This window comes from Microcaecilia unicolor, chromosome 3 (assembly GCF_901765095.1).
Source record: "Microcaecilia unicolor chromosome 3, aMicUni1.1, whole genome shotgun sequence".
Lineage (NCBI taxonomy): Eukaryota > Metazoa > Chordata > Amphibia > Gymnophiona > Siphonopidae > Microcaecilia > Microcaecilia unicolor.
In genome coordinates, this window is record NC_044033.1 from 294,870,339 (window position 1) to 294,893,299 (window position 22,961).

At 46.7% G+C, this 22,961-nt stretch overlaps 1 protein-coding gene across 3 annotated transcripts in view; it reads right to left on the minus strand.

Annotated features, from left to right (window-relative positions):
* LOC115466730 overlaps positions 1-22,961 on the minus strand; it is a 97,474-nt gene that overhangs the window by 40,803 nt on the left and 33,710 nt on the right. The window contains exons 2-3 of one of the 3 annotated variants that reach the window (XM_030198188.1): positions 5,233-5,300; positions 4,852-5,147 (exon numbers count right to left, since the gene is read on the minus strand). In XM_030198188.1, the coding sequence (XP_030054048.1) occupies positions 4,852-5,122 (271 nt within the window). In that variant the 5' untranslated portion in view covers positions 5,123-5,147; positions 5,233-5,300. The other 2 variants (XM_030198187.1, XM_030198189.1) reach the window with 2 other exon arrangements.

The following is a 22,961-nucleotide window of genomic DNA, read 5'->3' on the forward strand; positions in this document are numbered from 1 at the left end:
AGGAAACTAAAGAGGGCAAAACTAAGAAGTAAAGGAAAACTCTAGGAATATAACAAATTTTTTTTCTTTACTGAAAAAGAAGCGTGAACGGCGCCTGAAAACAAGAAAAAAGCGAGAAAAATCGCTTAACCGGTTTCCGAGGGCTGAGAGGAGAGGGACGCTGCGCAGTCTCTCTCCAACGCGGAAAATGAAAAACTGAGCGAGAACGCACGGGCGGGAAGACGGCTGCACATGCACGGTGGGCATGCCCCGTGCGCTGGACCTCCCGTGAGACTTTTGGAGTTTGCTTGGGAAACTCTCCGGTTCTGAGGGGCTGCCGTGGACGTCACCCACATGTGAGAACAAGCAGCCTGCTTGTCCTTGGAGAACTTTTCTTACATTTTACGATACCTTATACATTTACTATTTCTTGTAATAAAAGTGGTCATTGTAAATGATTTGATGGAATTTGTTAAAACCAATGCACTTGAGAAAGCTTTTACCAAATACATGGGGGGCTGCCATTTTCTTGTGACTTACTTCCAATACCAGTGGTGACAGTTTCCTAGCTTGTGAGTGTGTCAGAATCTTGTTCTACCCAGATATGCTCGTCCTTTGATGCATGTTCAAAATTCACAAAAAAAGTTATTTTTTTAAATGAACTGTTACTTAGTTCTTTTGTGCATGTACCAACAATCTGAGAAAAAAAAGCAGTGTATGTCCCTACAATAGCATTGGCAATTTGCAGGCGGCAGAAACTTCCAGTATGCCTATAAGGAGAGGGTAATGCTGAAATCTTAAACCAAAAAGCTGTGATCTGAGTGGCTGTTAAAACACAATGTATGAATTTATTGTCTGCCTTTTCAGCTGATTGGATGTAGTCTGTCAGTCTTTTCTTTGCTTTGGACTTGGGAGGCGAGGGTTAGTTTTCTTTTTATTATTGGTTCATTAGTAATAGGAGGTCATAAGAAACCAGACTTCCACCACTGTTTTTTTTGGTTCATTATAGTTGGGATACCTGGGATCTGGGAACTAAGGGAAAGGGGGTCACAACAAATATGCACTCACAGAAAAAGAGAGGGGTGCTCATGGTATTTTCGGACACCTGCCCATGGCAAATAAAGAAAACTGTGGCGGATAAGAAAGGCCGCTACCTTCTAGTTATTGCCTCCCTCTATAATAAGATATATACCTTTCTTACAATTTATGCACCAAATGAGGGTCAGGGGGGATTTATAGAAGAGCTGGAGGGACTACTGCAGAAACATGTTCAAGGACTACTGGTGATTGGAGGGGATTTCAACCTCACGGTGAATCCTGCTTTAGATAATTCGACGGGAGGGGCGGGATGTGCAAGGAAGGATAGACTGGTTTTGGGACAATTTATAGCTCGGTGGGGGTTGGTGGATCTTTGGAGAGCTACACATGCGCAAGAAAAAGATTACACTTACTTTTCTGCATCGCACAGCACATATTCTAGAATAGACATGTTGTTGGGCGATGGGCTAGTTGCAAGAGCACTGCAAGAAATACACATAGAACCGCGAACTTGGTCGGACCATGCTCCGGTGGTGATGGAGGAAAGACTTGAGAGAAATCTGACGGGGACGAAATATTGGCGCTTGGATGAGGCTATCCTCCAGGAACCACAAAACATAATGGAAATTGAAAAATATATAAGGGACTATCTTGAATTTAATTATATTGGGGGAGTACAACCGCACAATTTGTGGGAAGGATTAAAGGTGGTGCTGCGGGGTCAGCTGATAGCATACAAGGCTCACCTTGGAAAGACAAGGGAGGCACAGGAGACTCTAATTAGAGGTAATATAATTCAATTAGAGAAGACTCATAAAGCAGACACATCTGATTCTCAGATAGCGGAGCAATTACATCAGTGCAGAATAAGGCTTAATGATATTCAATTGGCAGAGATAACAAATCAGCTGGAGCAAACTAGACAAGAACACTATGAGTTCGGAGATAAGGCAAGCAGACTCCTGGCTAATAAACTTAAACAACAACGGAGTCGGGCCTATATTGGTAGCCTGAAAACTCAGGCGGGACAGACTGTGAATGAGCTGGAGCAAATTCAAAAACTATTTAATGATTATTATTCAAAGTTATATGATTCTGAACTGAATGCCACAGAGTCTGAGATGGAGGCGCATATAAATGGGACAAGCATCCCCCACTTAACACAGGGGGAAGCGGAAATGCTATCGGACCCCATCACATTAGAGGAGGTGGAAGGGGCAATTAAGGAGCTCCCCTTAGCAAAGGCGCCAGGGCCGGATGGGTTCCCGGCGAGATTTTACAAACTGTATAGAGCGCATCTGGCACCCCTGTTACTGAGGCTGTTTAAGTCCTTTGAACAGGCGCAGGAGCTTCCTTACTCATGGAGGTTAGCAGCGATAACTCTTATCCTGAAACCTGCGAAGGATCTGCAAGAATGCGGCTCATATAGGCCAATTTCATTGCTTAATGTTGATTACAAAATTTTCACCAAAATATTGGCCAAGCGCTTGCAATATGTTTTGCCTAAGCTTATTCATAGTGATCAAACAGGATTTATCGCAGGGCGACAAGCTTTTGATAATATAAGAAGCCTGTTATATATTATACAACTGACTAGGGATGAGCAAATACCGGCAGTGCTTTTCTCAATAGATGCGGAGAAAGCATTTGATAGAGTGGAGTGGCCATTTCTATTTGCAGTCCTGAGGGGGGTGGGGATAGAAGGAAGATATCTGAGGTGGCTCCACCTACTCTATCAGGCTCCCTTAGCCACGTTGAAAATAAATGGATCCTATACTAAGCCTATAGAATTGCATAGGGGAACTAGACAGGGCTGCGCAGTCTCCCCCCTGTTGTTTGCTTTATTTATGGAGCTTCTGGCATGTGCAGTAAGGAAGGATCCAAGCATTAGGGGAGTGGTGAAAGGGCTGAGAGAGCACAAACTTATGCTATTTGCAGATGATGTGCTCCTCACCCTGACGCACCCTGAAATATCGCTAGTGAGAATAACGGAGGTAATGGCACATTATGGCACTCTTTCTGGCTTTAAGGTAAATCTTACCAAATCTGAGATATTAAATCTAACGATGCAGCCCCAAGAGATATTGCAGCTGCGGGCAGCCCAACCATATGTATGGGCTACAAAGTCCATAAAATATTTGGGGGTTCAGATCACGCCAACAGTGGAAGTATTATACGCGGCAAATTTCCCAAAGTGACAGAATTAATGGCGGAGTTTGATAGATGGGAAGGATTAAATGTGTCCTGGATGGGAAGGATACAAGCAATAAAAATGATGTTGCTCCCTAAAATATTATATTTATTTATGGCTCTCTCCATCCCAATCCCACGTAGATTTTTATGAGCAACTTAACCGAAAACTATTCACATATATTTGGAGAAAACGCCCCCCGAGGGTACGTCGAGCAATCATGTCTCAACTGCAAGCGAGGGGGGAGGGATGGGAGTCCCAAATTTTGTACTATACTATCAGGCAGCGCAACTGCGGATTTTGGCAGATTGGAATCCCTATGCGAGTAAAAAGTGGTTGCACTGGGAGAGGGCATGGTTGGGAACTCAAGCACTGGGGGATGTACTGTGGCTTCCTGGAAGAGAATTACTAGAAGTAATAAAAGGAGTCCCGTTGGGAGTAAACCATGTACTAGCCACATGGTACCAAATCAGGAAAAAGTGGTTCCCGGAGCGAAGGTACTACCTCCAGACAGCAATAGCAAGAGCGCCAGGGTTTAGATTGGGAGGAACAGAGAAAGTATATTGGGAGTGGTCAAGGGCGGGGTTGCATACGTTGGGCCAGTTATGGGAGAAGGGGGAAATGTGAAGTTTTGAGAGACTTCAGGAGCAATTTGGGCTTCCTCCCAGAGATCTAGTTTATTACTGTAGCGTGCGGCACTATATATTAACACGCGCCAGAGAGGAGCTAGAGTTGGAAGAAACAAAGCTTGAAGGGGCACTGAGAAGGGGGGGGGAGGATAAGGAAGTGTGACACGCATATATCAGGCCCTACTGCAGAGGGCGAATCCTCAAAGCTTTTATATCAAAAGATGGGAGGAATCGGTGCAAAACACGTATTCACAGCAGACATGGGAAAAATGTTATAGATATCTGTTCAAACCGTCCCTAGCTCAATCCACGAGGGAGAATGGGTTTAAAATATATTAGTGGTGGTACTATACACCGGGTAAGCTGCAACGTATCTATGGGGGGGTCCTCAGCCGACTGCTGGCGAGCATGTGGAGTGAGAAGAACATTTATGCATAACTGGTGGGAGTGCCCTAAGGTACGGGAATATTGGAAAGCAGTTGTCCAGCAGATCAATTTAGTCCTGCAGTGTACGTATCCCTGTCAGGTGGAACACTGCTTGCTGCATTTTCCCCCTAAAACAATTAAAGCAACTCAGCATAAATTGGTGACCCAATACTTAGTGGCAGCTAAGCTAGCTTTAGCAAGGGCATGGAAACAACTGAGCCTTCCGGATATGAGTGTAATTAACCATAAAGTGGGATTTTTGCATCAAATGTCTAAATTAACAGCATTAAAGAGGGGTACAATGGAAACTTATAACAAAATATGGCAACCATTTGAACAATATATTAGTAGCAATCAGCCTCACTAGGATGTGGGAAGGGAGGGAGGGGGGAGGTAGAAGTAGTATGGGGATGTATTAGTATAGGGAAAGAATCTATAGATCACACAAGCAATTAAAAGCTTGTTGAATATGGTTGTATAAGCCAAATATTTTGGCCAGTCTTGTATTTAATTGCAGAAGTTTTCAATTAATAAAATTTTCAAAAAAAAAAAAAGAAAAGAAACTGTTTGCAGAGGTCTTGTCCTTACCTTGCTTAGGGAGGGTTCCGTTTTCTCCAAAATCGGGCTTCAGATGAAACCTCTTCAGAAGATCCTTCCTTGGAATTTTCTGTAGGATGTAAGCTGTGATGTCCAGCACCTTATTTGGGAAGTACTGCTGCAATAGTGTTGCCAGCTTAACCCGTGAAATATCATCCAGTCTACCTCCGGGGATGAAATTGTCAAGCAAATATAAATACTTTTCATAGTCTGCCTTGGACAGCTCTTCCAGAATGTTCAACATCTTTTCTTTATCATCCATCTCCACTTTCTAATTCCTCCTCTTCCTGAGGCAAAGATGGAAAATCATATCTTCATGCAAGTCCTCAAATACAAGGAGATGAAGAAATATTAACAGAAGCCTGTACTCACAAGTTCCTGTCTTCTACAGCAACTTAAGGATAGATTCCGCTGCCAAGTTCTGGAAATTCTGTGGCACACTGCACAAAAGTACAGGAGAAATGTTACAATTAAAAATATTTGCCTCTAAAATAAAATAAACAGCTTTCTATTCTTTCTTGTGTCTATCTAGATAATTTCTTTTGTTCTTTCCTTTCACCATGTCAGTTTTTTCCTTTTTTTACTCCAAATCCGTTTCTTCCCTCCTTTTTCCTCCCTCACCATTTCTCCTGTTATACCATACCCTGTCATTTCTCTCTCCATGTCTATTATATCCTCTTCTCCCTTCTCTCTTTTATCTTTAAGTTCTTCCTCCCTGGAGCCTTTCTTCCTCCTCTAACTTTACATCTCTAGCTTTCTCATCCTTCAAATTTCTTCCACCCTCTCACCTTTCAAATTTATTCTCCTGTCTCACACTTCCTGCTCCCCAGTCTCCCTCCCCAAAGCATATCATCCTTCTTTTCCCTATTCCATTTATATTCACAGTATTTTTTACCCCCCATATCCATCAGTTCCAGATGCAGTGCTCCATTTACTGTGAGCTAAGTATCCCACAGTCAGAAGCAACAGCTGCCAGGTTGGGCTCAGCAAGCCTTGGCGGGAGAGGAGAGCAGCAATAGCCCTTGGGCCAGCATCAGTCGCAAAGAGGCTGAGAGCAGCGGACATTGGGCTGTAGGGGTGATGAGTAGCAGGTGGAAGGTGAGTATGCCAGGAGAGGCAAATTCCATGGAAGTTGTCACATCTATGGAACTGCTGTAAATTAGGGGCTCTACACATAGGGGACAATTTTGTAAATTTATCAAATTTCAAACTAAGGGGTCCTTTTACTAAGGTGCGCTGAAAAATGGCCTGCGCTGTTGTAGACATGTGTATTGGACATGCACAGGTCCATTTTTCAGTGCACCTGCAAATAAGGCCTTTTTTGCTGAAAATGGACATGTGGAAAAATAAAAATCAGCGCAAATCCATTTTAGGCCTGAGACCTTACCGCCACCTATTGACTTAACGGTAAGGTCTCACGCATTAACCGGGCAGTAATCGTCAGTGTGCATACACTGTTGATTACCGCCCAGTTAGCGCCACGTGGTAGAAAATAGAAAATTATTTTCTATCGCACGTATTGACACACGTAGAAATTATAATTACAGCCAAGGGCACGCGGTAGCTGGGCAGTAGTTCTAATTTGACACACGCTGTACACGGGTAGGCGCCTAACCTGCTTATAATCGAAAGAGAATAACGCCTATAATTCGACCCAAATCGGGAGATGGGCTTTTCTCGCAAAGGCGCCCAAATCGGTATAATCGAAAGCTGATTTTGGGCGTTTCCAACTGCACTCCGTCGCGGGAACGAATAAAGTTGATGGGGGCGTGTCAGAGGCGTGGTGGAGGCAGGACTGGGGCGTGGTTATCAGCAGAGGAGAGATGGGCATCTGTAGCTGATAAGCAAAAAAAAAAAGGCGTTTTTACCGCGATTTTGGGTCACTTTTTTTGGACCCTTTTTTTTCACGAACAAGTCCCAAAAAAGTGCCCCAACTGCCCAGATGACCACTGGAGGGAATCAAGGATCACCTCCCCGGACTCCCCCAGTGGTCACTAACGCCCTCCCACCCAAAAAAAACCCACATTAAAAACTTTTTTTCCAGCCTCTATGCCAGCTTCAAATGCCATACCCACCTCCATGACAGTAGAATGTGTTCTATCCTCTGACAGCCTTTCCCTGGGTCAGATGTGGCTCTCGGGTGCACTACAGGGTCACATCAGCATTGCATTGTGGTGGGTGTAGAGTATTGGGCTCCGTGATTTCATTAGCTTGTGTTACAGTCTCACGATGTTGGTAGTTAGTAGGCTCTTCTTCCATGGTGCTTTTCCCCCTGCCTACTGGGTCAGAGTGTGCCCTGTTGTGTTTCCTGTTATAGTCCATGAGGTAGTAGCCATTTTTGTAAGCCAGTTTTAGTTCACTTTCCTGTGTTAGCCACGTTAGAGAACTTAGTTCTTAACTTGAATGTGGCTGAAAGAGGGCATTGTACAGCATTCTGCCAGTTCTGACCTACTGCTAATCTCAGTGCCAGTGGGGCACAACCTCTGATCTGCAGTTAACTGTGAGTAAACGTGCTTATTCCAACAAAGGACATTTTTGGAGAGATTAGTCTTCAGGTGTAAACTGGTGTGCCAATGTTATACAGCAGCAACCAGTCCTAGAGGCCTGCGTGTATGCAGGTCCCTGGAGCACTTTAGTGGGTACCGCAGTGCACTTCAGGTAGGTGGACCCAGGCCCATCCCCCCCCCCCCCTGTAACACTTGTGCTGGTAAATGGGAGGCCTCCAAAACCCATTGTACCCACATGTAGGTGCCCCCTTCACCCCTAAGAGCTATGGTAGTGTTGGTAGTGTTGTACATTTGTGGGTAGTGGGTTTTGAGGGAGGGGGGTTGGGTGCTCAGCACCCGTGGTAAGGGAGCTATGCATGTGGGAGCTTTTTCTGAAGTCCACCGCACTGACCTAGGGTGCCCAGTTGGTGTCCTGGCATATCAGGGGGGCCAGTGTACTATGAATCCTGGCCCCTCCCACAACCAAATGGCTCGGATTAGGACGTTTTTGAGCTGGGCGTTTTTTCTTTCCATTACCGCTAAAAAAAAGAAACGCCCAGCTCAAAAACGTCCATTTTTTCGAAAATACGGTTCGACCCGCCCCTTCACGGACCCATTCTCGGAGATAAACGCCCATGGAGATAGGCGTTTCCGTTCGATTATGCCCCTCTAAGCATCTTAGTAAATGGGCCCCAAAGTTGTCTAGTAGTTATACTCAGACTAGAAATGAAAATATTTCATCCAAATAGGGAAAAATAAATAACCATATAATTTTAAAACCACACATTTCTGGATGCATGTCACAAGTGTATAATGAAAAGGAAGATTTTCAGGCAAAAAACAATAATACTGAAAGAAAATAATTAAATGAAATCACAAGATACTTCATCAATTAAAGGCTGGACACAAGGGGCTCTTTTTCGAAACAGAAAAATATACAAAAGAATGACACAAAGTGGCAGATGGACTATGCGAAGAGGCAAGATGGCCGATCAGAGCAGACGCAGGTGTCTGAGCTCCTGACTTACCAGGCCCTTGATCGTTAGGAGGTTCGTTCCCTCGTGCAGGACATGGGGAAGCGGAAAGGAAAACCCAGGGCGTCAGCCTCTTTACTCCCTGGGAGTGTTCCCCCCTTGCGACAAACGGTTCTGGAACAATTCGGGGTTCAGCCACTGATCATGAGGCAACCCGCTACAGAACGCTCTGTAACAACATCGCCGGAGACCAGTGAGGAGGCGGTTTCACTTAGCCCGCCACAACCTCAATCCTCCACAACCGGGAAGTAGAGTGACCCCGACGGTGAGAGCGGATGGGACGTCCAACATCGCCGGAGACCAGTGAGGAGGCGGTTTCACTTAGCCCGCCACAACATCAATCCTCCACAACCGGGAAGTAGAGTGACCCCGACGGTGAGAGCGGATGGGACGTCCAAAGCGGTCGATATTTCCCTGCCCTCAGGAGGCCTCGACGGTGGTCTTTCCCCAATCGGAGCGGAACAGCAAAGAGGTCCGGTGACTTCTACCCCTTCTCCGATGGGAACTAATCCGGTATTATTGGAGGTAAAAAAGCCCAAAGTAGTGACTTTAGATGCCCTATGGGATGTTATCCAGGGAATGAACGCCATGCTTTCTCAGTTAACTCGTGACTTTTCTCAAGATATTGATAAATTAAAGCACCAGCAAAATCAATTTGTGGATAATTTTCAAACCCAAGAAGTGCAAATTGAATCTTTAAGAACTGAACTTTCCACTTTAAAAAACTTTGCGGGAAATATGGCTAAGGACAGAGAGATTCTGGCACGTAAGCTAGAATTTCTTGAGAATCAGGGGGAAAAAATAATTTGAGGTTTATTAATTTTCCCAAGTCGCCATTAATTCCAGCTATGGACATGTTGAGAAAATATTTCAGAGAAATTCTGGGTATACCAGCAGAGAGATTTCCGCCTATTACCCGAACACAGTACATAACTGGGAGAACAGTGGATCCGCTGAATACTCAGTCACAGCAACCAGAACTTAATATTACAGAGTTTCTAGAAAACTCATTGGAATTAATTACGGAAAGAACTACTCTTATCGTTTCATTTGCACTGGAAATGGACAAAACAAATATCTTTAAGCTTTATTTTAAATCTTTGAACAGTAAATTTCTTGGGCAAGCCATTAGAATTTTTCCAGATTTGAATAGGGAGACTCAAGCCCGTCGGCGAGAGTTTCTCGGTTTAAAATCCAAAACTTTAGCTTTGGGAGGATTGTTTAAATTAGTTTTTCCTTGTCGTTGTATAATAACATTAAATTCTGTTACATATATGTTTATGGATCCCAAGAAATTGAAGGAATTTTTGATTTCTAAAGAAAGTGTAGAATCTTCGACTCAGGTAACCCAATAGGGTGTGAGAACTCGCTGAAGTCTGGCTGCGGATTGTTCTCACTGATGGGTGACGTCCACGGCAGCCCCTCCAATCGGAACACTTTCTAGCAAAGTCCTTTGCTAGTCCTCGCGCGCCGATGCGCACCGCGCATGCGCGGCCGTCTTCCCGCCCGAACCGGCTCGTGCCGGCCAGTCTCATATGTAGCAAGAGAAGGGAAGACACAACTCCAAAGGGGAGGCTGGCGGGTTTGTGAGAACAATCAGCCTGCTGTCCTCGGAAAATACCTTCTACAGGTATGTAGCATTCGCTTTCTCCGAGGACAAGCAGGCTGCTTGTTCTCACTGATGGGGTATCCCTAGCCCCCAGGCTCACTCAAAACAACAACCATGGTCAATTGGGCCTCGCAACGGCGAGGACATAACTGAGATTGACCTAAAAAATTTACCAACTAACTGAGAGTGCAGCCTGGAACAGAACAAACATGGGCCTAGGGGGGTGGAGTTGGATTCTAAACCCCGAACAGATTCTGAAGCACTGACTGCCCGAACCGACTGTCGCGTCGGGTATCCTGCTGCAGGCAGTAATGAGATGTGAATGTGTGGACAGATGACCATGTCGCAGCTTTGCAAATCTCTTCAATAGTGGCTGACTTTAAGTGGGCTACCGACGCTGCCATGGCTCTAACATTATGAGCCGTGGCATGACCCTCAAGAGCCAGCCCAGCCTGGGCGTAAGTGAAGGAAATGCAATCTGCTAGCCAATTGGATATGGTGCGTTTTCCCACAGCCACTCCCCTCCTGTTGGGATCAAAAGAAACAAACAATTGGGCGGACTGTCTGTTGGGCTGTGTCCGCTCCAGATAGAAGGCCAATGCTCTCTTGCAGTCCAATGTGTGCAGCTGACGTTCAGCAGGGCAGGAATGAGGACGGGGAAAGAATGTTGGCAAGACAATTGACTGGTTCAGATGGAACTCCGACACAACCTTTGGCAAGAACTTAGGGTGAGTGCGGAGGACTACTCTGTTATGATGAAATTGGTGTAAGGGGCCTGGGCTACCAGGGCCTGAAGCTCACTGACTCTACGAGCTGAAGTAACTGCCACCAAGAAAATGACCTTCCAGGTCAAGTACTTCAGATGACAGGAATCCAGTGGCTCAAAAGGAGGTTTCATCAGCTGGGTGAGAACGACATTGAGATCCCATGACACTGTAGGAGGCTTGACAGGGGGCTTTGACAAAAGCAAACCTCTCATGAAGCGAACAACTAAAGGCTGTCCTGAGATCGGCTTACCTTCCACACGGTAATGGTATGCACTGATCGCACTAAGGTGAACCCTTACAGAGTTGGTCTTGAGACCAGACTCAGATAAGTGCAGAAGGTATTCAAGCAGGGTCTGTGTAGGACAAGAGCGAGGATCTAGGGCCTTGCTGTCACACCAGACGGCAAACCTCCTCCATAGAAAGAAGTAACTCCTCTTAGTGGAATCTTTCCTGGAAGCAAGCAAGATGCGGGAGACACCCTCTGACAGACCCAAAGAGGCGAAGTCTACGCTCTCAACATCCAGGCCGTGAGAGCCAGGGACCAGAGGTTGGGATGCAGAAGCGCCCCTTCGTCCTGTGTGATGAGGGTCGGAAAACACTCCAATCTCCACGGTTCTTCGGAGGACAACTCCAGAAGAAGAGGGAACCAGATCTGACGCGGCCAAAAAGGAGCAATCAGAATCATGGTGCCTCGGTCTTGCTTGAGTTTCAACAAAGTCTTCCCCACCAGAGGTATGGGAGGATAAGCATACAGCAGACCCTCCCCCCAGTCCAGGAGGAAGGCATCCGATGCCAGTCTGCCGTGGGCCTGAAGCCTGGAACAGAACTGAGGGACTTTGTGGTTGGCTCGAGATGCAAAGAGATCTACCAAGGGGGTGCCCCACACCTGGAAGATCTGTCGCACTACACGGGAATTGAGCAACCACTCGTGAGGTTGCATAATCCTGCTCAACCTGTCGGCCAGACTGTTGTTTACGCCTGCCAGATATGTGGCTTGGAGCACCATGCCGTGACGGCGAGCCCAGAGCCACATGCTGACGGCTTCCTGACACAGGGGGCAAGATCCGGTGCCCCCCTGCTTGTTGACGTAGTACATGGCAACCTGGTTGTCTGTCTGAATTTGGATAATTTGGTGGGACAGCCGATCTCTGAAAGCCTTCAGAGCGTTCCAGATCGCTCGTAACTCCAGAAGATTGATCTGCAGATCGCGTTCCTGGAGGGACCAGCTTCCTTGGGTGTGAAGCCCATCGACATGAGCTCCCCATCCCAGGAGAGACGCATCCGTGGTCAGCACTTTTTGTGGCTGAGGAATTTGGAAAGGACGTCCCAGAGTCAAATTGGACCAAATTGTCCACCAATACAGGGATTCGAGAAAACTCGTGGACAGGTGGATGACGTCTTCTAGATCCCCAGCAGCCTGAAACCACTGGGAAGCTAGGGTCCATTGAGCAGATCTCATGTGAAGGCGGGCCATGGGAGTCACATGAACTGTGGAAGCCATGTGGCCCAGCAATCTCGACATCTGCCGAGCTGTGATCTGCTGGGACGCTCGCACCCGCGAGACGAGGGACAACAAGTTGTTGGCTCTCGTCTCTGGGAGATAGGCGCGAGCCGTCCGAGAATCCAGCAGAGCTCCTATGAATTCGAGTTTCTGCACTGGGAGAAGATGGGACTTTGGGTAATTTATCACAAACCCCAATAGCTCCAGGAGGCGAATAGTCATCTGCATGGACTGCAGGGCTCCTGCCTCGGATGTGTTCTTCACCAGCCAATCGTCGAGATATGGGAACACGTGTACCCCCAGTCTGCGAAGTGCCGCTGCTACTACAGCCAAGCACTTGGTGAACACTCTGGGCGCAGAGGCGAGCCCAAAGGGTAGCACACAGTACTGGAAGTGACTTGTGCCCAGCAGAAATCGCAGATACTGTCTGTGAGCTGGCAGTATCGGGATGTGCGTGTAGGCGTCCTTCAAGTCCAGAGAGCATAGCCAATTGTTTTCCTGAATCATGGGGAGAAGGGTGCCCAGGGAAAGCATCCTGAACTTTTCTTTGACCAGATATTTGTTCAGGGCCCTTAGGTCTAGGATGGGACGCATCCCCCCTGTTTTCTTTTCCACAAGGAAGTACCTGGAATAGAATCCCAGCCCTTCTTGCCCGGATGGCACGGGCTCGACCGCATTGGCGCTGAGAAGGGCGGAGAGTTCCTCTGCAAGTACCTGCTTGTGCTGGAAGCTGTAAGACTGAGCTCCCGGTGGACAATTTGGAGGTTTTGAGGCCAAATTGAGGGTGTATCCTTGCCGGACTATTTGGAGAACCCACTGATCGGAGGTTATGAGAGGCCACCTTTGGTGAAAAGCTTTCAACCTCCCTCCGACTGGCAGGTCGCCCGGCACTGACACTTGGATGTCGGCTATGCTCTGCTGAAGCCAGTCAAAAGCTCGTCCCTTGCTTTTGCTGGGGAGCCGAGGGGCCTTGCTGAGGCGCACGCTGCTGACGAGAGCGAGCGCGCTGGGGCTTAGCCTGGGCCGCAGGCTGTTGAGAAGGAGGATTGTACCTACGCTTGCCAGAAGAGTAGGGAACAGTCTTCCTTCCCCCGAAAAATCTTCTACCTGTAGAGGTAGAGGCTGAAGGCTGCCGGCGGGAGAACTTGTCGAATGCGGTGTCCCGCTGGTGGAGCTGTTCTACCACCTGTTCGACTTTTTCTCCAAAAATATTATCCGCACGGCAAGGCGAGTCCGCAATCCGCTGCTGGATTCTATTCTCCAGGTCGGAGGCACGCAGCCATGAGTCTGCGCATCACCACACCTTGAGCAGCGGCCCTGGACGCAACATCAAAGGTGTCATACACCCCTCTGGCCAGGAATTTTCTGCACGCCTTCAGCTGCCTGACCACCTCCTGAAATGGCTTGGCTTGCTCAGGGGGGAACTTGTCCACCAAGCCCACCAACTGCCGCACATTGTTCCGCATGTGTATGCTCGTGTAGAGCTGGTAGGACTGAATCTTGTCCACGAGCATAGAAGAATAGTAGGCCTTCCTCCCAAAGGAGTCCAAGGTTCTAGAGTCCTTGCCCGGGGGCGCCGAAGCATGTTCTCTAGAACTATTGGCCTTCTTTAGGGCCAAATCCACAACTCCAGAGTCATGAGGCAACTGAGTGCCCATCAGCTCTGGGTCCCCATGGATCCGGTACTGGGACTCGATCTTCTTGGGAATGTGGGGATTACTTAGAGGCTTGGTCCAGTTCGCCAGCAATGTCTTTTTGAGGACATGATGCATGGGTACTGTGGACGCTTCCTTAGGTGGAGAAGGATAGTCCAGGAGCTCAAACATTTCAGCCCTGGGCTCGTCCTCCACAACCACCGGGAAGGGGATGGCCGTAGACATCTCCCGGACAAAGGAAGCGAAAGACAGGCTCTCAGGAGGAGAAAGCTGTCTTTCAGGAGAGGGAGTGGGATCGGAAGGAAGACCCTCAGACTCCTCGTCAAAGAAATATCTGATGTCTTCTTCCTCTTCCCACGAGGCCTCACCATCGGTGTCAGACACGTTCACGGACCTGTGTCTGCAACCGTGCCCGGCTCGACTCCGTGGAACCACGGCCACGGTGGGAGCGTCGAGAGGTAGACTCCCTCGCCCGCACCGGCGAAGCTCCCTCCGCCGAAGTAGTCAGGGAGCCTTCCTGGGAGGCTACCGCACTCGGTACCGCAAGCGGCACCGATGTCGGAGACCTCACCCCGGACAATGGGCCAGCCGGCGCCTCACTCGACGGTACCGGTGGCACAAGCACCCCCCGGTACCGGAGGGGTAGGGCGCAACAGCTCTCCCAGGATCTCTGGGAGAACGGCCCGGAGGCTCTCGTGCAGAGCGGCTGTGGAAAAAGACATGGAAGCCGATGCAGGAGTCGATGTCAGAACCTGTTCCGGGCGTGGAGGCTGTTCCGGGCTGTCCAAAGGGGAGCGCATCGACACCTCTTGAACAGAGGGCGAGCGGTCCTCTCGGTGCCGATGCTTACTGGGTGCCGACTCCCTCGGCGACCCAGAGCTCTCGGTGCCGACACGGGAAGGGGACCGGTGACGATGCTTCTTCGATTTTTTGGAACAAAGCACGTCACCGGAGCTTCCCGGCACCGACGAGGAGGACGTAGAATCCAGCCGTCTCTTCCTCGGGGCCGAGGCCGAAGAGGGTCGGTCTCGGGGGGCTGTACCGCAGGAGCCCTCAGGGTAGGGGGAGACCCACCCGAAGGCTCACCGCCACCAGCAGGGGAATGGACAGCCCTCACCTGCACTCCAGACGAAGCACCACCGTCCGACGACATCAGCAGACGAGGAGGTCTCGATACCACCGACACCGACGCAGCCTTCCGATGTCGCCCCGATGCAGAGGGCCGATGCCTCGATGCACTCGATGCAATCGGGGGCGAGGATGAAGGTCCGGGCGCTGACGACGTCGAGGCAGTCGATACTCCCGGTGCCGATGCCGACGAAGAGCCCGAGAACAAAATGTTCCACTGGGCTAACCTCGCTACCTGAGTCCGCTTTTGTAAGAGGGAACACAGACTACAGGCCTGAGGGCGGTGCCCAGCCCACAGACACTGAAGACACGACGCGTGCCTGTCAGTGAGCGAGATTACTCGGGCGCACTGGGTGCACTTCTTGAAGCCGCTGGAAGACTTCAATGTCATGGGCGGAAAAATTGCGCCGGCGAGATGAAAACTCGAAATGGCGAAAATGGCACCACAAAAATAGGGGGAAGAAAAACTTCGACCGAGGCCTAAATAGGGCCTACCCCGACGACGAAAGAAAATTTACCGGGGCAAAAAACTCGAAGTACGGGAAGAGAGAAAACCAAAAGGCCTCCTCCCGACACCTTTTTTTTTTTTTTTTAAGAACAAAGTCGATGAACGCGAGGTCAACTTTTTGGGGCGCGAACGGCGAAACACGACTGTACCGAGCGCGGACAAAAGAAGACTGGCCGGCATGAGCCGGTTCGGGCGGGAAGACGGCCGCGCATGCGCGGTGCGCATTGGCGCGCGAGGACTAGCAAAGGACTTTGCTAGAAAGTGTTCCGATTGGAGGGGCTGCCGTGGACGTCACCCATCAGTGAGAACAAGCAGCCTGCTTGTCCTCGGAGAAAGCAAAAATGTCCAGGGTTAAAACCTGCTTAATAATGACTAAGTCACAAAAAAGTGCCCAAAATGACCACGGGAAGGATTAAGGTATGATCCCCCTTACTCCCCCAGTGGTCACTGACCCACCCCCCAGAGATGTGAAAAAAAAATAGTACATTAAAATATGGAACAATCAAGAATCCTTTACTAGTGAATCCAACATGGGCCATGTTTTGGCACAAATACACCTGCTACTACTACTACTTATCATTTCTTCAGCGCTAATAGACGTACGCAGCGCTGTACACTTGAACATGAAGCGACAGTCCCTACTCGACTGAGCTTACAATCAAATTAGGACAGACAAACAGGACAAATAAGGGATAAGGGAATTACTAAGGTGGGAATGATAAAACATAGGTACTAAATAAGTGAATAGGGGTTAGGAGTTAAAAGCAGCATCAAAAAGGTGGGCTTTTAGCCTAGATTTGAAGACAGTCAGAGATGGAGCTTGATATACTGACTATTCCAGGTGTATGGTGCAGCAAGATATACACATATATATATTTTTTTTCAAGAGCTGAATTAAAAAGACCCTGATGCAGGCATATATACACCTTAACACAGTACATATCGGGTTCACTGTCCCATGGTTGAAGGCCCTTAGTGCTGTTTTCCTCCATTAGAGCAGCAAGCAGGTCCCTGGAGTAGCTTAGTAGTCTGTGCAGTACACTGTAGAGAAGGGGACCCAGGCCCGTAACCCATTTTAACTGTTACACTTGTGGTATAAAGTGTGAACCCTCCAAATCCCACCAAAAACCTACTGTACCCACATATATTTATTTCTGGCATTTATACCCCGCTCTTTCCCGCTCGATAGCAGGTTCAATGCGGCTTACAATGTATGGGTAGAAGTATCACTCTGTGTTTTTGGGACCCATCTTTGCCTTTCTGGTTACTAAGGGAGTTTCTCAGTGGTCCAAACTGGAGGGAAGACTCAAGAGGAATATAGGTGACACTTGCAGGGATAAGAGCTATTGTAGTGGTGTACAGTTGGGTACAGTAGGTTTTTTGGTAGATTTTGGAGGGCTCACCATACAACATAAGGGATTAATGGTGAGATGTAAACCTGGGACATTTTATGTGAAATCCACTGCAGTGCCCCTAGGGTATCCCACTGCTCTGCTGTCATGTCTGTGTTGCCAGTCTACTAAGAATGCTGCCACTTCCTACATCCCAATGGCTTGATTTTGTGCATTTTTCACTTGGACTTTTTTTTATGGTCCAAAAAGATAGATGCACTGAGCACAACAATGTCTAGCAAATTGCCATTTTCTAAAAAAAAAAAAAATAATAATAATAATAATAAATGTCTTTTCAGATTCAAAAATGGTCATGTTCACTACTGATTTTTGGAAGTTTTTTTGCAAAACGTCCACAGTCAGATTTAGATATATCGAAAATGCCCCTCAAAGTATTCTTCATGTTCTGAATACAATTAAGTGTTGTCCCACACACAAAAATGTAAACTATGTGGAGTAAGAGATCATCAGGGCACCTGCTGGCCATTCTATTTTTCCACAGAAATACCACAAGGGCACAAGGATGGCGTTATGTATTTTAATTTTTCACTCACACATTCTGCCTTTATAGATAGATCTATACCACCTGTACAAAAGACATTTCTCCAGTGTCTACCTACAGAAACAAATCATTGCTGAATAAAGTCCCTAGTCCTGGTATCTACACATATGCTGTTTATGCCAGAATATGCACACTGTTAGATTTAAATGTATTGTAATGCGGTAGCGAGGAAATGTATCATGCAACACTGGACTGCGGTCAATCCGCCGACTTACTGGCATTGGCGCAACCGGGTGCATCAAATGCTGGTATGGGAGGCGAAAGAGGCTAAAGGGTACTGCAAAAGGAAAACTCGATTTCTTAAAATATGGGGATGCTACTTAGATAAAATGACGCAGAAAGGACGAAGTCTCATTGATAATACCTTATAATAGCATAATGTATGATAACAGCAGCGTGTCGTGTAAGACATGGGTTAACTGGGAGGGAGGGGGAGAATGGGTGGTGGGGGGGGGTGGAGGGGTACGAGGGTAGGATGGTGGAAAAGAGAAAGGGGGAGATTTTATTATCTTGGGCTCGTTAACTGTTAATTTTGTACTAAAGGAGAGTAATTGATGTTCAAAAGTGTAAACACACCATGCATGAAGTTTGTAATGTATTACTTTGATTTATCCATAATAAAAATGTTGAAACATAAATGTATTGTAATGCACTTTTGAGTGAACTAACATTGTAACTGTACGAGCAGAATAAGAGGAAGTCTTTTTCCAAGTTACAAAGCTGCGGTAAGCGCTAACACAAGCTTACTGCAGAAAAAAAAGGCTTACCACAGGGCAGACTGAGGTATCCCACAGTAAGTTTGGGATAAGTGCACGCTGCCCATGTGCTAACCCCCCCCCCCCCATTTTTTTTAGCTTTGGGGGGCGGAAAGTAGACATAAGTACATAAGTACATAAGTAGTGCCATACTGGGAAAGACCAAAGGTCCATCTAGCCCAGCATCCTGTCACCGACAGTGGCCAATCCAGGTCAAGGGCACCTGGCACGCTCCCCAAACGTAAAAACATTCCAGACAAGTTATACCTAAAAATGAGGAATTTTTCCAGTCCATTTAATAGCGGTCTATGGACTTGTCCTTTAGGAATCTATCTAACCCCTTTTTAAACTCCGTCAAGCTAACCGCCCGTACCACGTTCTCCGGCAATGAATTCCAGAGTCTAATTACACGTTGGGTGAAGAAAAATTTTCTCCGATTCGTTTTAAATTTACCACACTGTAGCTTCAACTCATGCCCTCTAGTCCTAGTATTTTTGGATAGCGTGAACAGTCGCTTCACATCCACCCGATCCATTCCACTCATTATTTTATACACTTCTATCATATCTCCCCTCAGCCGTCTCTTCTCCAAGCTGAAAAGCCCTAGCCTTCTTAGCCTCTCTTCATAGGAAAGTCGTCCCATCCCCACTATCATTTTCGTCGCCCTTCGCTGTACCTTTTCCAATTCTACTATATCTTTTTTGAGATACGGAGACCAGTACTGAACACAATACTCCAGGTGCGGTCGCACCATGGAGCGATACAACGGCATTATAACATCCGCACACCTGGACTCCATACCCTTCCTAATAACACCCAACATTCTATTCGCTTTCCTAGCCGCAGCAGCACACTGAGCAGAAGGTTTCAGCGTATCATCGACGACGACACCCAGATCCCTTTCTTGATCCGTAACTCCTAACGCGGAACCTTGCATGTTCTATACTAATTGGTCAGCACATGGGTGTTGTCATGCACTAAGTGATTAGTGCAGAGCCGGATTAAGGCATAGGCAAACTACCCATATACCTCCGGTCCAAAGGTCTGGGGGGGCCCTGTCAGATGTGCTGCAGGATTCAGGAGGCTAGGTTTTCCAACTGTCTGGAGTTTTTCAGGATTGTAAACTTTGTACATTACTCGTCTCAAAGTCAGAAGGATGGCTAAGTTTGTGGTATTTTTCAGAGTTTAGTCCACTACAGCTCTTCAATATTCACCCCTTCTAACGAAGAGGCAGTGGTAGAATCCGTCCAATGGGAAGGCTTGTAGCTCCAGGAAGGAGGGGCTGAGCAGCAAGGGCTGTAGGGGGAAGCCAAGGAGGTTAGATAACAGGAGATGGGATGGCGTCTGGAGTTTGATTTTACTTGATATGTTCTTGTGGTTAGGAAGCCCTTGGTCCAGCTAAGTATGCACCAATCCCAAACTCATCTAGTAGTCTTATTAGTATATTATGGTTTACCATGTCGAATTGGAGGAGAAGGATGTTTTTGCCTATTGCTATTTCCTGTTTGAATTTGGCTAGGAGAGTGAGTAGTACTGTTTCGGTGCTGTGGAGGGGGCGGAAACCTGACTGTGATTCGTGTAATATTGAGAATTTGTTTATATAATCTGTAAGTTGTTTTGTTTGGTTACCATGCTTTCCATCAGTTTGACTACCAACGGGATCGATGCTACTGGACGGTAGTTAGTGATTTCATTTGTTTTTTTCTTAGTGTCTTTTCCATCACTGTTTCATTATTGCTACCAAGTATTACATATTAAGGGCATTTGCTTTAAACTTTGCTTTAATTTGTTTATCCAGTCCTTACATGCAAATAGTTTTGCTTTTTAAACCCAAAGGTGAATCCTAAGGGTGGTTGAACAATTAGGTATAAACTGTGTTGTTTCTGACTGTACTTGTTTTGGACTGCTTTTGGTCCTGTTATCTGTACATCTGCTGCCTAATTTTGATGGAAATGAGAAAATAAAAATTAAGTTTTGTACGTACTTTGTACAAGTTGTTGTTTACTTTTGCAATGTGTGTATGGATGCCTGTTCTGGTGTATGCATGTGATAATATTTGAATAACTGTCTATACTTACGGCTATAATTTCTAAACATGTGGCATCATTAAAGTATAGACTTCTAAATGCCCAGTTGAGTATATATGCTAATCTCAACTTTGTTAAATGTTTCAGACATATCCATCTACTCGTTCCTGTGATATAACTGAATTCTATTATTCTGTCTCACTGTATTTTCAAATATAATCCACATTGAACCCGAGTTTGCTTGGGATAATGTGAGATATAAATATATATTTGCCTAGGGCACAATATAGTGTTAATCTGGCCCTGGATTAGTGCAGGTTTGGCACGTGAGTCCCTACCACCTACAAAATAGTGGCAGTATGGGCTTATGCGCTAATGGGAAAATTAGCATATAAGTACATAAGTAGTGCCATACTGGGAAAGACCAAAGGTCCATCTAGCCCAGCATCCTGTCACCGACAGTGGCCAATCCAGGTCAAGGGCACCTGGCACGCTCCCCAAACGTAAAAACATTCCAGACAAGTTATACCTAAAAATGAGGAATTTTTCCAGTCCATTTAATAGCGGTCTATGGACTTGTCCTTTAGGAATCTATCTAACCCCTTTTTAAACTCCGTCAAGCTAACCGCCCGTACCACGTTCTCCGGCAATGAATTCCAGAGTCTAATTACACGTTGGGTGAAGAAAAATTTTCTCCGATTCGTTTTAAATTTACCACACTGTAGCTTCAACTCATGCCCTCTAGTCCTAGTATTTTTGGATAGCGTGAACAGTCGCTTCACATCCACCCGATCCATTCCACTCATTATTTTATACACTTCTATCATATCTCCCCTCAGCCGTCTCTTCTCCAAGCTGAAAAGCCCTAGCCTTCTCAGCCTCTCTTCATAGGAAAGTCGTCCCATCCCCACTATCATTTTCGTCGCCCTTCGCTGTACCTTTTCCAATTCTACTATATCTTTTTTGAGATACGGAGACCAGTACTGAACACAATACTCCAGGTGCGGTCGCATGCGGTCGCATGTGGCCCTTAATAATAAAAATTGGAAAATCGGCCATTTTATCCCAATGGAATGGCCTTATCATGCGGAATGATCCACATAAATGTACACTAAGGCCACTTTTTACTGCTGTTTGTTAAAAGGGACTCTGTATGTCTGCATTTTACACTCCTGGCTGGTTTTGAACAAGTTGCCTTACAATTCATGCCTAATGAATACCTTCGGGAGCCTTCACAAGCTGCTTCTTGAGTTTCAAAATGCAAAGAGTGAAGCAGAGAGAAGCCACCTCGCCTTTGTAGTTTCAGTGTATACCTTTTAGAAACTAATACGAAGAAAAGTATTAACAAATTATTTTCCATGGCTGCTCATTTAGGGGTCCTTTTGCCAAGCTGCAGTAAAAGGACCCTGCGGTGGTATCAGCAGTGGGTAAATGGCATTGGGTGTTTTTTTTTTAAAGGAAATGGCTGTGTAGTAAGTGAACCACTTGCCCCACGGCCATTTCCCGGGGAGCCCTTACCGCCACCTACTTAGGAGGCGGTAAGGGCTCCCACTTTAATCTGGTGGTAATGGGCAGTGCACAGAGCTGCCCGATTACTGCTGGATAAGCCCCCCAGTGCTAAAAAATGAAAGCATTTTTTTCAGCACCAGAAATGGCACACGGTGGGGGGTGGGAACTACCACTGGGCTCCTGCAGTAGCCCAGAGGTAGTGGCAAACTGGCACATGGCAAGCTTGTAGTAGGCTTGCCATGCCTTTGTAAATAGGCCCCTTAGAAACTAGGCACCTAGATTTTTCTCTGTAGAAATACCCATTACAGAGCACTTGTATCAAATAAACCCAAAGTAATGTGTTATCATCTTTTTGATTACTGTGAAATGACAGACTCATTAGCACGGATTAGCAATATTTCATTTTATTTATTTATTTTGTTATCGCAAGGTTGCCACCAGGACCAACTTAACCATGAGGCAAGTCATCTCAGGCAGCAGCTTCTGAGGGAAGGCAAAGAGTAGAGAATTGCAGGTGTGTACTGGGCACAATTTTTAGGCACTGAAGAATGAGTGGAAGTGTTTAATGTTTAGTGCAGTGGTTCCCAAACCTGGTCCTGAAGGCACACCAGCCAGTCAGGGTTTCAGGATACCCACAATGAATATTCATGAGAGAGAGATCTGCATACACTACCTCCACTTCATGCAAATCTATCTCATAAATATTCATTGTGGATATACTGAAAACCTGACTGGCTGGGGTGCCTCCAGGACCAGGTTTTGGGAACCACTGGTTTTGTGTTTAATACTTGTTTTACGCCTTTCAATTTGATCAAAGTGATTTACAGTTAAAACAAAAATCAAAGAAAAAGAAACAGAACTACAATTAATGTAAGAAAGAAATTTAAATTATTACTGCTGTGGGTATTGGCCCACAGCAGACAGAGGCAATAGAGGAGAAGGAGAGGCCATGTGCTGAGGGTGTACAGTATTCATGGACCTGACTGAGAAGCAATGTGAGCGCAAGATCAGGTTTAACAAGGAGACAATAGTACACTTCTGAAACCAGCTGGAGGAAGATCTTGAGCTCACAGCATTGAAGGGATTGTTGGAATGTAATTGTATTTTACATGCATTGCCTGTCACCTATTATTTCTCTGTGATTACTCTGTGACCTCTGATGTGAATTA